The sequence below is a fragment of the Sebastes fasciatus genome, chromosome 6, assembly GCF_043250625.1.
Source record: "Sebastes fasciatus isolate fSebFas1 chromosome 6, fSebFas1.pri, whole genome shotgun sequence".
Taxonomy (NCBI): Eukaryota; Metazoa; Chordata; class Actinopteri; order Perciformes; family Sebastidae; genus Sebastes; species Sebastes fasciatus.
The window spans coordinates 14335695-14349695 of record NC_133800.1 but is presented as its reverse complement, the minus strand read 5'-3'; the positions used below and the strand labels follow the sequence as shown (position 1 = coordinate 14349695).

General features: G+C 37.9%; 1 protein-coding gene across 2 annotated transcripts; it reads left to right on the top strand.

The window, feature by feature from the left end:
• Nucleotides 1-1735: 1735 nt before the first annotated feature.
• golm1 (golgi membrane protein 1) lies at nt 1736-12964 on the top strand. 2 transcript variants are annotated; one of them, XR_012594259.1, is made up of 12 exons: nt 1737-1927; nt 5400-5541; nt 6263-6442; nt 6701-6755; nt 6877-6979; nt 7199-7322; nt 8190-8352; nt 8522-8749; nt 8841-9002; nt 9228-9326; nt 10086-10157; nt 12745-12964. XR_012594259.1 is itself a non-coding variant. In XM_074637799.1 (11 exons), exons 2-10 carry the CDS (start codon nt 5413-5415, stop codon nt 9323-9325), a joined length of 1242 nt encoding a protein of 413 aa, XP_074493900.1. In that variant the 5' UTR covers nt 1736-1927; nt 5400-5412; the 3' UTR covers nt 9326; nt 10086-12964. The 2 variants fall into 2 exon arrangements, 1 of the variants encoding a protein (XP_074493900.1); XM_074637799.1 differs by having other exon boundaries at nt 1736-1927; nt 10086-12964.
• Nucleotides 12965-14001: the final 1037 nt, after the last annotated feature.

The following is a 14001-nucleotide window of genomic DNA, read 5'->3' as shown; positions in this document are numbered from 1 at the left end:
GACTGCAGCAGAAATGTATACTGTTATTTTACTGTAGAAGTAAATCTTACAAAAGTACTTTGTATAGCAAATGTATGGGATTAAATGTATTTTGGAGTATGTTTTACTCGTGAAATGATGGTATACCCCAGGGGTCAGCAACCTTTACTATCAAAAGAGCCATTTTAGGCAAAACAAATAAATATATCTGTCTGGAGCCGCAAAACATTTGAGCATTGTGATGAAGGTAAAACAGTTTATAGTCTAAGTATATAGTTTATAAGTCTAATGCAGTGAGGGCCAAAGGGCAAATTTACTACGGAGAATTAGGGCCACATTGAGGAGGAAAAACATCTGAGATTTCCAGAAAAAGACATATTACGAGAAAAAAAAGCCGTAATATTATGAGAGTCAAGTAATAACTTTACGAGAAAAAAAGAAAATAACACGTAAAATTACTTCTTTATAATATCATAATACTGCGACTTTCTTTTCTCATAAACTTCTGACCTTATTATCATATTACGACTTTTTTCTCGTAAACCTACGACTTTATTCTCGTAATATTATGATTTTATTCTCCTAATATTATGACTTTATTCTCCCAATATCATGACTTTATTCTCGTAATATTATGACTTTATTCTCGTAATATTATGACTTTATTCTCCCAATATCATGACTTTATTCTCGTAATATTATGACTTTATTCTAGTAATATTATGACTTTATTCTCCCAATATCATGACTTTATTCTCGTAATATTATGAATTTATTCTCGTAATATTATGACTTTATTCTCCCAATATCATGACTTTATTCTCGTAATATTATGACTTTATTCACCCAATATTATGACTTTATTCTCATAATATTATGACTTTATTATCGTAATATTATGACTTTATTATCGTAATATTATGACTTTATTCTCCTAATATTATGACTTTATTCTCCCAATATCATGACTTTATTCTCGTAATATTATGACTTTATTCACCCAATATTATGACTTTATTCTCATAATATTATGACTTTATTATCGTAATATTATGACTTTATTATCGTAATATTATGACTTTATTCTCCTAATATTATGACTTTATTATCGTAATATTATGACTTTATTATCGTAATATTATGACTTTATTCTCCTAATATTATGACTTTATTCTCCCAATATCATGACTTTATTCTCGTAATATTATGACTTTATTCACCCAATATTATGACTTTATTCTCATAATATTATGACTTTATTATCGTAATATTATGACTTTATTATCGTAATATTATGACTTTATTCTCCTAATATTATGACTTTATTCTCCCAATATTATGACTTTATTCTCATAATATTATGACTTTATTATCGTAATATTATGACTTTAATATCGTAATATTATGACTTTATTCTCCTAATATTATGACTTTATTCTCCCAATATCATGACTTTATTCTCATAATATTATGACTTTATTCTCTAAATCTCAGATTTATTTGTTTCCTCAATGTGGCCCTTATACTCCATCGTACCGTCCTACCATAGACCTACAACATGATACATTAAAATTTAAATGTAAACAAAAGACAGTAATTCATGTCCATGTTTATAAAGCCACAGGGAGCCACTGGAGAGGAGCTAAAGAGCCGCAGCTTGCTTACAGACCTCTGGGATATCCAAAACGCCGTTTTTTCCCCTACAGCACGCAAAGGCACCACCTGAGTGTCCTGTGTCTGCAAGGCTCAACCAGCCGCAGACCAACCGGAGGGACTCTGCTGTTTGTATGGCAATAATGGAGACGAGCTAACTACCTAGCGCTGCTGCTTCTAGGCATAAATCACACTGGAGAAACGCGGCTAGACTGTGAAACATATCACCAAGTATCCCTCCATATACCCGGCTCAACATTGAACTCCTGCTTTGTGACTGTCGAGTCTAAACCGGGTGAGTTATAGACAGACACTCGTTAGCTAGCGTTAGCGGCTAACTGAGGCGACTGGGGACTAGATAGGTTGCCAACGACACCAGCGTTATATTGCAATGTTAGTTGCTTTTAGCGTTGACTCAAACAGGAAAACGGGACACATTATGCTTTGTTAGTTCATTAATCTTCTTTGTCGGTTTGGCTGTCATTATTTTGATAAAGTATACTGCAACATAACGTTATATCTTCTACAAACTACTGTGATGGCTGTTAACATCAGCTAACGTTATGGTTATAACCTTAATTCATGACCTGAACTACCCTTTTGTCTGTCGTTTGCTGTTTACTGATAGCAGTTGCGTAAAAAGAAGAAGAAGAAGATCAGTCTGGTTACTATCTTTGCTTTACATGTTTTAGGTATAACCTGATTTCAGGCCTGTGCTGTGATTTACTAGCAGTGATCCCAGTGTTTGTCATCACATAGATAGACTGTATTTGTCATCACATAGATAGACTGTATATTTGTCATCTTGTCACTCTGTGCAATAATTATATAATTATCTAACGGACACTTTGTGCAATACTCTGGCAAAACTGTCATCTCATCAATATACATATTCTATTTTTATATTTTTTTATTGTATTATCTTTTATATTTATTTATATTTAAATTGCACTATCTCTTTTTTTATTGTATTATCTTTTTTAGCACCTATGATGGGATTGTCACAATCTAATTTCGTTGTACTTACAATGAAAATGAAGGGCTTGGAATTGAAATCTTCAGCTGAGGTTGACTCCCTTGTGCCACCCTTTCCTGTAACCTTACTGCTGCTGTGTGACAACACATTGGCATCAATACCAGCATCATTATAGCTAGATTAATACGAGGCATCTAAACTGGAAAAACAAAGTTCGGAAACTTGTGTTTGGTGGATTATTTCTCTGTTGTTACAATGTTAATTGGCATTGTATTTTACATCGTTGGAAAGCCTGTTTATTTACCTTTGCAATGATGTCCAACTTGTAAGGATCATGCATTTGTGGGATGAGTAGCACAGCTGGTTATGTGGGTAGCGCCCAAGAAAAATTTGCCAAAATGCTCTGTCAATGGTAAACAGTGTATTCTCCTGTTGGTGTTGACTCTTGTTTTGAGTTGTTTGGTGGATTGGATGATTGAACTCTCTATCAGTAACAAGGAACAAACAAGACATATTGGAAATTTTACACTTTATTGATTGAATCCACCGTCAGGAGCCTCAGTAGCGGTGGAAGATCCATACGCAGCCATAACAGCCTGGCACCTCCTCCTCATGCTGGTCACCAACCTGGTCACACGTTGCTGTGGGATGGCGTTCCATTCCTCAACCAGAATTCATTGCAGGTCAGCCAACGAGGTTGTGTTGGTCACTCTAACACGTACAGCACGCCCTGATCCTACAAGTGTTGAATTGGGTTGAGGTGTGGACTCTTGGCAGGTCGTTCCATTCTCTCTACTCCCACATTGTTGAGGTAGTCTGTGATAACCCTGGCTCTGTGGGGGCGAGCGTTGTTTCTTGGAGGATGAAGTTAGGGGCCAGATTGTGGAGATATGGGATCGCCACTGGCTGCAGAATCTCATCCTGATATCTCACTGCATTGAGATGGCCTTCAATGATGACAAGCCTTGTTTTGCCAGTGAGGGAGATGCCGCCCCACACCATGACACTGCCCCCATCAAATGCTGTTACTCCATCGGTGCAACAATCAGCGTAGCGTTCTCCGCGTCGTCTCCATACTTTGACCCTGCCATCCAACTTTCGCAGACAGAACCTAGACTCATCACTGAACATGACATTCCCCCACATGTTCAGGTTCCATTGTCTGTGTTGTCGACACCAGCGCAAACGGGCCTGACGGTGAAGGGCAGTCATTGCAGGCTTCCTGGTAGCCTTATGAGAATGCACTGTTTGCCATTAGCAGAGCATTTTGGCAAATTTTTCTTGGGTGCTACCCACATAATCAGCTGTGCTGCTCATCCCACAAATGCATGATCCTTACAAGTTGGACATCATTGCGAAGGTAAATAAACAGGCTTTCCAACGATGTAAAATACAATGCCAATTAGCATTGTAACAACAGAGAAATAATCCACCAAACACAAGTTTCCGAACTTTGTTTTTCCAGTATATTTCTCCTATAAGGTAAATGTCAACTGTTAAGCGTTATACGTATTAACTTTGTCTTAAAGGTCCCCTATCGTGCTCATTTTCAGGTTCATACTTGTATTTTGTGTTTCTACTAGAACATGTTTACATGCTGTAATGTTAAAAAAAAAACTTTATTTTTCTCATACTGTCAGCCTGAATATGTCTGTATTTACCCTCTGTCTGAAACGCTCCGTTTAGCGCATTACGTTTAAAATTCAGTCAAGGGTCTAAATATTGTAAATTTGTGACATCACGAATGGGCAGAAATCCTGACAGCTTGTTTCAAATGCAGAGTTTCTGAATACGGGCTGTGTGTATTTCCCTGTGGATTGAGTGTTTAGATACTTTCACAGTATTTATATAGGACTTAAGCCTGCTTTATAATAAAAAACACAAAAATCTCACTTTTTTATAATATGGGACCTTTAAACATAAAAGTATCTCTTTGTGGTGTTGGATTTATAGCCACCGATTATGATTTGACTATGGCGTGTGTTTGTATTTTTTGGTCTATGATTAATTTGCATGAAGTAAATTACGTTATAGGTTACATTGTACTATTCTAAACCATTGTTTGCACCTGAGTCTTATTTGCATGATGGGAGGAACCCAAGCATGGATAGGCAGGGTTGAACCTATTGGTTTGCATTATGCATTGCCACCACCAGACAACATGATACTGTACCAGTGAAGTGAAAGTATATCAGACTTAAGATTTTTGGTAAGGGTGAATACCTGTTGTGTGTTTTAGCACCTATGTGTCCCTGGGAATATCCTGTTATTGTGTGCTTTCTCAGCATCTTGCAGGTATTTTAACTGAGACAGGATTGTTGGGAACAAACTGAGATCTTCTTCTTGCTCCATAGTGTTCAGTATTAAGCAATACAATGCACATGTGTCATCATGAATGTTCTCTAAAACTTGGTCTTAATATTTGTGCACCTCAAAACAAAGTTGCACGTAGTACGTCTATGATCAGATAACATTTCCTGTATTCTGTGTTTTTGCTGACACCATGGAGTGACAATAGCTTGCTTACAAGCAGAAGTAGCTCACTGCCACTTGCAGGCCTGGCATGTGAGCTTGTTACATGTCTATAAGCAACCTGCAAAACCAAAACACCTGTAGACTCCTTTAATGATCTTAGTCATGTTATCAGCAACAACTAGCCCCATATCAGCTGACCAATTTCAAATAGTAGATGTGATTCAGGGCTCACAGACAGAAAATGCTTGTTTAAAACATGTAATTATAGATTTAATGGAAAGTGTGCTGACCCCGGTTGTGGTTTGTGTGTGTCCAGTTTGTAGGCAGCTATGGGTGGGCTGGGAAACGGGCGTCGTGGAGGAAGATCACCCCCTCTAATGATTGGCGCTCTGATTGCCTGTATCCTGGTTCTTGGCTTTAACTACTGGGTGTCAAGCTCTCGCAACCTGGAGCTACAGGTAGGTTCATCTATAAGTGATTATGTGTGTGTGTGTTTCTGTGGTTTTCTAACCGTAGTGGACAATGCAAATATCACCTTAAAAATGCTATAAAACCTTAAGTTATTTAAAGGCTAGCTTGTGCTCTGGAGTGAACACTACATGGATTATAAATTGAATGTAGTTTGAAGCATCTTTTGTTGGAAATCGTCACCAATCAATTCACATTTTCTCTCAGAATAGATCTTGAAAATGTCAGCTTCTAGCATTCTCCTAAACGTTGTGTTTACAGTTCACATATTGTGTAATGATGATGAAACAGAAGTTAAGAAAGGCCTCATTAGTTCCTCATTTGGTTTTATGTTTTTTCAGGGTTTCAGGGTTTTGCGTGTGGGAAGGTCTTTTTGTATATTACATCTTTCAAACCACATCCTTTTAATGCGAGTCACTAAGCAACTAACCTAATGGGCCTTGCTTATTTGCAACAGGAATATACTTAAGGCCCAAACATTTCTGCTGTTTCGTAGAAATCTTTGCAGCATAGTTGCTGATTTTTTTTTTTTACTGTCCTGGGTTTAAGTGGCATAAAGAAGAAACTCCCGAAACACAGCCAGTGTGCTTTATATTTTGTCTTTAGTTTTTGTCAATCTGTAAATACCCAGTGTTTCTTTTTTCATTTTTCACTGCACAGTCAGATTGTTGTTGTCATTGCCTTACCTTTGTCTTTGTGTGTGTGATACAGACTAAGCTGTATGAGTTGGAAGGCCAGGTGCGACGTGGCGCAGCAGAGCGAGGAGTGGTGGAGATGAAGAAGAATGAGTTCCAGGAGGAGATCCAGAGACAGAAGGAGCAGATTAGCCACATAGAAAGCCTTTACAAAAGACAGCTGGAAGGATCTCAGAACACCTGCAGCCAAGAGAAGGTGCACACACACACACACACACACACACACACACACACACACACACACACACACACACACATAACACTACAGGCAGTTTAAATGGTGACAAAATGCAACAGGGACAAATTGCACGTTACACTATCATCTATAAACTAATTGCCACAGAGGAATTTTAGGGACTTTGATTCTGCTCACTCTAAACTCACATTATCAAAAGAAACATACCAACTGTAAAGCAACTGCGAATACTGATAGTTTCTGTGTTTTTACTTCTAGGGCACACTGCAGCAGAACATTTCCTCCAGTACCAAAACCATACAGGAACTCAAAGGTAACCAACTGTTGACCTCTATTTCTCAAAAATTGCATTGCGTTAGCAGCCAACAGAGCTCTGCAGAAAAAACTTCAGTTCTTACGTGGCTCTTCATGTGTTGTTTGTGTCTGTACTGTAGGTCAGTTGAATCAGCTAAGTGATGACCTGGGAAAGCTTCAGAAGGAGCTGCAGGGTTGCCAAGGCAACATCAAAACCCTCAACAACAAACTCACTTATGACATGTAAGAAAAAGATTCCTTAATTTATACAGGTCTGTTTGAAAGGAGATAAAGATGAATCTCCATCTATGTTAATTGCAGCCCTCTTGGTATAAATAATTGACAATAACCACAATCGTTAGCTCAGCTTTATTAATCGCCTCAGTCCAGTGAATATGAATCGGTCATTCCCGGTTAATGTGTACGTGTGTGTGTGTCTGTGTGTGTTTTACACATGTGTAGGACCCATTGTCAGTCCCAGGTCCTGTCCCAGAAGGAGTTGTGTGATGAGAGAGTGGCTGCTGTTAAACTTGAAGTTCAGAAGAAGATGGAGAAGCTCATCACTCCTTCAGGTGTCTCGTCACAGGTAAGTTTATTTCCTGTTTGACAGTGAACCCTGTGAAAGTATGTCAACCATGAGGGCAAGGTCCGATCGAGCCATTTTGTAAATTCACAAGTATTGGCGATATAAAGCCTGATCCACTCTTTAGTTCATTGTAGCCCTATCATTTGCTTAATGAGGCAGAAATGCATAAAGAAATGTAAAAACAAATGTATAAAGAAATATATAGGGGGGAATTTCAAAGGTAAAAGCATGCAGAAATATATAAATACATAATTTAATACATACATGAATAAATACATTTTAATTAAATGCAAAAATAAATAAATTCAAAAGTTAATAGAAATAAATAAATTAAAGGTCAAATTAAATAGAAGAGTAGATAGATAGGGGAAGTAATACGAAGATAAATAAATGAAGAAGCAAATTAAGACAGAAAATATCAATTTGTCACATTTTATTAATTAATTAAGGCCTACATTTATTTTTAATATTATTGTTGGTTCATTTAATGACATTTATTTATTTATTTATCGTGTTATTTATATCAGATATTGGCAGGTTCCGTCCTACATAAGCAAATTCCTTGTGCGTGAAAACCTACTTGGCAATAAACTGGATTCTGATTGTAATCATTCTCTGTAGTCTGTTAACATGTAATCTGAGAAATGGAGTTTATGTTGCACCTATTTATCTAGCAAAACGGACAAGACTGGTCCACTTACAGTAAATGCAGAGCCAGGGTTTCTGATTTTCTGGTCTCTAAGTGTACATAATAAACAGATCTAATAGCATTGACTGACTTTGAAGTTTCATACTGCGTTGTCCATGCAGTAGTTTTGATGACGTAAACAAGGATTGTGGTATATGATGATGTTTAATCCTCATCAGGAAAACGCAGTGGATGGAACAGCAAAAGAAGATGGAGCTGGAGTCATGGCTGGAGTTGATGCAGTGAAGACATCAACTGTTGTAAGCCACACACCAAGCCTCTCTCAGCCTAAAGAAAATGATCTACCTGAACTGCTGACCAATGAGATCACCATGGATAAAGGTGACTTAACTGAAATTGAACTAAAAGCATGCAATAACACTCATATTTATGTGTGTGTATGTATATCCATTGCATTTTGTGCATCCCTGCATATCTTGTAGACTTTTATGTAGATTTGCAACAACAGGTGTACACTCTCACACTTGCTTCATGCCTTGTTATTTACCAGGTCAAGATGCCCCAGCGGACCTGCTTCCTGAGGAGGATCTCTCCAAAGTAGAGCACCAGTCTGTTCCTTCTGCTGCTGCAGTCAAGCAAGACATTTTGCTCCCACCAGAGGAAGCTCTGGAAACAGAGGAGGGTGAGGCAGAGACCAGCGAACCTTTCAAGAACAACCTGACTGAGGATAAAGACATGGAGGTGATGGATGCTCGTGAAGAGGGCGCCCAGACAGAAGGTAGATGGCTGAAACCAGTGAACTAATTTGTTATTCCTATCCAGGCATGACATTTTGATCAAATTAAACAACAATTTGGTAATATCTGCAGAGGCCGACCCTGGGATGGAAGGCATGCTGATTAGCCGGGTGAAGGCAGATGAGACTCCTAACGGTCTGAAACTTGAGCCAGACGAATATGACGCAGACGAGCAAGTCGTGGGTGGAGTCGATTTGGAGAAACAACAGCACAGTAAACTGGCTGAAAATATAGGTATGTGTGTGTCTTGATAGAATAGGTGTGTGTATATAGAGAGAGAGAGCTGAGGGAGTGAGTATATCCTCAGTCTCCTATTTGGGGTTTATCTAAGTGCAGTTCACCAGCTGAAGGCTTAAGTTTGAGTTAAAGATAGTTATTTGCGGATAAAGATTAAGAAACTGTGCTGAAAAGGGATTTGTGTGTGTGTTTCCTGGTAATACCAACATTGTTCTCCGATAGATAAAGACATGGAGGAGGAGCTGGCCGACTACAATGGAGACGATGAGAACGAAGGCGAGTTTGAAGCAGACAAACAAGCTGAGCTTGCTCGGATCTAAGGTACACACTGAAACACACACACAGATGTCTTCCTCACTGACAGTCACTCGCTTTCTTGTTCTTCATGTTTTTATAGTATAATGACATCGACTCAACATGTCACTCATTGTAATTGTTAAGAATCACTGCAAGGTTTTAGTTCAGACATTTGCTCATGTCTGCTGATCTCCGAGATCGATCATCATCATATATTTCCCGGCAGCAGATTGACAACAGTTCAACGTCGATCATCATGAGGCTGTTGGTGCTCTGTCGGTTCAGTTAAACTTGTTCTTTCAGAGGTTTAAAACACAACCGTATGCAAAGATAGATCTGATTTCTGTAAAGCGAGCACAGGTTAATCTGAAGTGCAGCTACTTGTGGCTAAACCGGTTTTACAGTAGGATGAAGTTACCTTATAAAGTCTGCCCCAAATAGGTGATTGTGGGAACATAATAATAATAATAAGAACATAATAATGCTGTATCTTCATTGTTCTTATCTTCCTCGGGGAATGGTAATTAAGGAAATCACGGAAATAAATCTGGTTTCAAATTTCAGATTTTCCAGTTCAGCTGACTATATCACTAACACAGCATTTACCGTTGGACATTTGTAATGTTTTTGTGCTTGACGCACCTTTCTTTATGAAAGGTGATGCAGCTTTTTAGATCTTTTGAAAATACAGTTTTAATGTAGGCCTGCTATATCAATAGAAAATATAAATATATAATGCTTGTGTTATTAACACAATTTTATTTTTTTCTTGCATGGCTGTAGTCGGAGAAGAATCCACACACCACATAAGGAAGCAGGACCCCTTATACACCTCAGCACAACAGCACCATACAGGTTAATGCAGCCCTCCAAACACAGAGAACACAAAACAAACCCATCTCTAGAAGAAAGACTTGGGACATTAGGCGGGGCAGTCAATTTCAAAAGCACTCGCTTCCTGGACTGTCTTTTATTTGTCACCTTAATTGGATTCTGTACATTTGATTTGATTACATGTTGTCATATGATATATTATAGATGCAAATGTCAGCCAAGCATGTACACTCATGGTTTCCATTCACATATATTTCACTGTATACATAAATCCCCAAGGTGTTTTTATGGTCTCATCTCAAGACTTGACACCGGTTGGCTTGAAAAATTGGACATCTCAACATCCCAGGAAAACAGTAGATTTTTGATTATGTGATTAGATGTGTTGTTTATGTTCACTCTGTAATGACTGTAACTTAAATGATGAATTATAAGTGAGGATAATTTGCACACCCTTATAGGGTTATGAGGTGTGAAATACTGTAGTAAGTGTAAGTGATCTCAGTGATCCCAATGACAGAACTCTGTAGCACAGGTTCAACCGCATCTTCAACAATGCCTTAAGTTCCTCCTGTACACAGAAAGTCTCTCGTAAAAAGGATGCTGACTGCAAATGAGGCTTTCCATAACTACAGCACATTCGGAAAATGTGCTGAAGTTTTTGTTTGGCTGCTGAGTCCAGTTAGGAGGAAAAATTAAAAAAACGGCAGCTTCTTTTGATTTACGTGTAGCCAAAAATGCTGTAAAAAGTGAGGCTGGCTTAATAGACATGCCACATAACAAATGGGCAAATTCACCTTCTGGATTATATACTGACTAGCTGTCAGGTTTTAAACATACTATATTGTAATTGCTGTAACTGGACAGTTTTGATCAATGAGCTATCATCTCCGAAGCATCACTTTATTGAATTGCTTTGGAATTTTAGTGGCTTTCAGTTTCAGCTGTATTTCAGACCACAAAGTGTCACAATGTGTGCTGTGCTCAACATTTGGGATCAGTAAAACAGAAAAATAGTTCTAGATTATAATGAAGGGAATAGTTTGGAACCCCTGGATGATATTAGTAGATCAACGATGTTGTTTTATTATAACGCATGCCTTATTGATTCTGTGTACACCAGTTTCCCCCGACGCTCAGTCGCTTCTGACACAGTGAAGCGGTCCGCTGATTTGAATGGACTGTATATTTTGTGGATTTCCTTGAAGCAGGAACATTGGGTTGTGCTTTGCACATGTGAACTACTCGGTAGCTGTGCTAAAATTTATCAGTCAACTTAAAGCTGCACTAGACTGGAAATCGTGTTGGTGAGCTGAGCGCAAACATTAACTAATATTAGGCATCAGAAATAACTAAAAGTTAGTAAAACTTTGTGGCGGGATCTTTTGTTGCCTTGTATTTTGTACAGGACAGATGAATTTTACTTTTATTTTCCAGATACTTTATTTATAAGTGGTGACTTTGACCTAACACCCACAGTTGCTCAGTATGTTGTAGTCTTGATTACCAGAATTTCCATAATGCTTTGACTTATCATCAACAGTCCTTTCCTGAATCATATCGTACCTCCAATGTCTTCAACCCCACTGTTTCAAGTTAAGGATGAAGCTGCTCAGCTGCTCACAGGCATTATTCAATCCCAGAGAACCTAATTTACATACAAGTCAAGATCCTGAGGTTTCTCAACATGTGCTGAATTCTAGCAACATATCTCTATAATGAATGATAAAATGCACAAGACCTATAGAGTTTGCCTTTTTATGTGAAGGTTCCGACATTACAAAAAAACTTGGTATATACCATACAGTATATGGAACATTTAGAATAACAAGAGGAACATTGTTGACTGCTTGAACCCCATGAACAAAAATATGATCCTTAAAGGTTTTATCAAAACTGTATAATGCTTATTTTTAGTAAACTATTCAAAACAAAATTACATTTTCTATAGTGTAAGCTTCCTACCAAAAAGATAAGATAAGATGGTATAGTACAGTCTTTTATGTGTTTCCTTGTAAAATCAGTGTGTTATTTGATGTCTTGGAAACTTTGAGAACTTGACTGGGATTTAAAAACATGTGTTTGTTACATCGCACCCGATGAAGAGCCGTAAGGTATTGGGAACAACATTTCAGTCATTTTTGAGGAACGCAAATAAAAAATAAAATAGTGGTTTATCATTTCAAACATTTTCCAGTGAGAGTTGATATTATTGTCTCACATTTCAAAGATAATTTCACACCCTAAGTAATGTCAATTTTGTTAACTTATTATTTTTTTTATTGTATTAAATGTGGGCCTGGCCATCATGTTTCAAAGCAACCCTAAAAATACAGAATAGGAGTGCTGATGACACAGTGTGCGTGTGTGAGTGTTCAAACCAGTCACACATCAGCACTCCTGTTTAACCTCTTGAATGTGGACTCTTATTTATGTCTAAGTGTCTTTTGTCTGCCTTTTTGTCTCCCCTTTGGTCAATCTCGCAGGGAAAATATGTTTCCAGATTTTTATTATGTCATTTTATTTTCAAAGTTGCTGTTATTTGTTGTTGGTTTTGTTGTTTGAATGATGCTCCAAAACTTTGACAACTTCTGCTTTGTTTTTCCAGAAAGCTTCGTCTGCTTGTTGGTGTAAAAAGTCCCATTTTCTGAACTAGAAGTCAGTGTACCTGGAGAGAAAATGTTTTCTGATTTTTATAAATTGGATTCACTTTTTTTTTGTCGATTTTATTTTGATTTTATTTGATTCTGTAAATTTGTGAAAGGTTTAAATGATCATAGGATTTATTGATGATAGAGAATAAAAAATGTTTTTATTACCACTATCAAGACATGGTTTCATGTGGGAGTTATTGTTTGGTGTAACCATTATTTGTGGTAAAAACAATATAAATTAAAGCTGCGAGCAGCGATGAACGGGCCCTCGCCCCTCGTGCGTTGGGGTATTGGCGGGACGCCGGGGAGGGTGAAACCGAAACTCTGACGAGCGCCATGACGCCTGCCACAAGACTCTACGACAAACGGTTCATGAGTTATGAAAGGGGGCGGGGCTAACCTTCACCAATGAAACAGGAACTCTCTGTTGAGTGATATGACACCTCCAACAAGAGTCTACGACAAACGGTTCATGAGTCATGAAAGGGGGCGGGGCTAATGTGTAGGGGGCGGGGCTAACCTTCACCAATGAAACAGGAACTCTGCTGAGGGATATGACACCTCCCACAAACAGTTCATGAGTAATGAAAGGGGGCGTGGCTAACGTCTTTGAGCGGGGCTATGAGTATATTTCTTCATGTACATGTCTTCAAGACTGTACCACCATCATACCTTAGAAATCTAGGGCAGATCGGACTATGTACAGCTGAGTTACAACTTCCTGTTTCATGGCGGGCGAATGGCTCAAGATGGCCGCCACGCCACGGTTAGGTCGTTCAGTGAAAACTCACCATTTTAATAACTTTTCATCCAAAATCACTATTTGCTGATATTTATCAAGATGTAGAGAAATAGCATCTCAAATGTGTGGTAGACGATTTCTGGACATACAGCATGATGCTAGCTTTGGGAAGAAATCCATCTCTTATTCACAATATATAATGTACATAATGTTCAATAACTATTACTTCTCTCTGTATCTTCCTCCTCCCTTTTATTATAAAGCAGGTTTAAGTGCTGTATAAATACTGCGAAAGTATGGAAACGCTTAATCCATGGAGAAATACACCCAGCCTGCATTCAGAAACTGTGCCTTTGAAGACAACAAAAAAAACACATGAAACAAATGAACAACATAAACTTTATTTAAAACAAACAAAACAATAACAAACTAATAAACAATGAACTAAAATGAACAAAGAATATATATA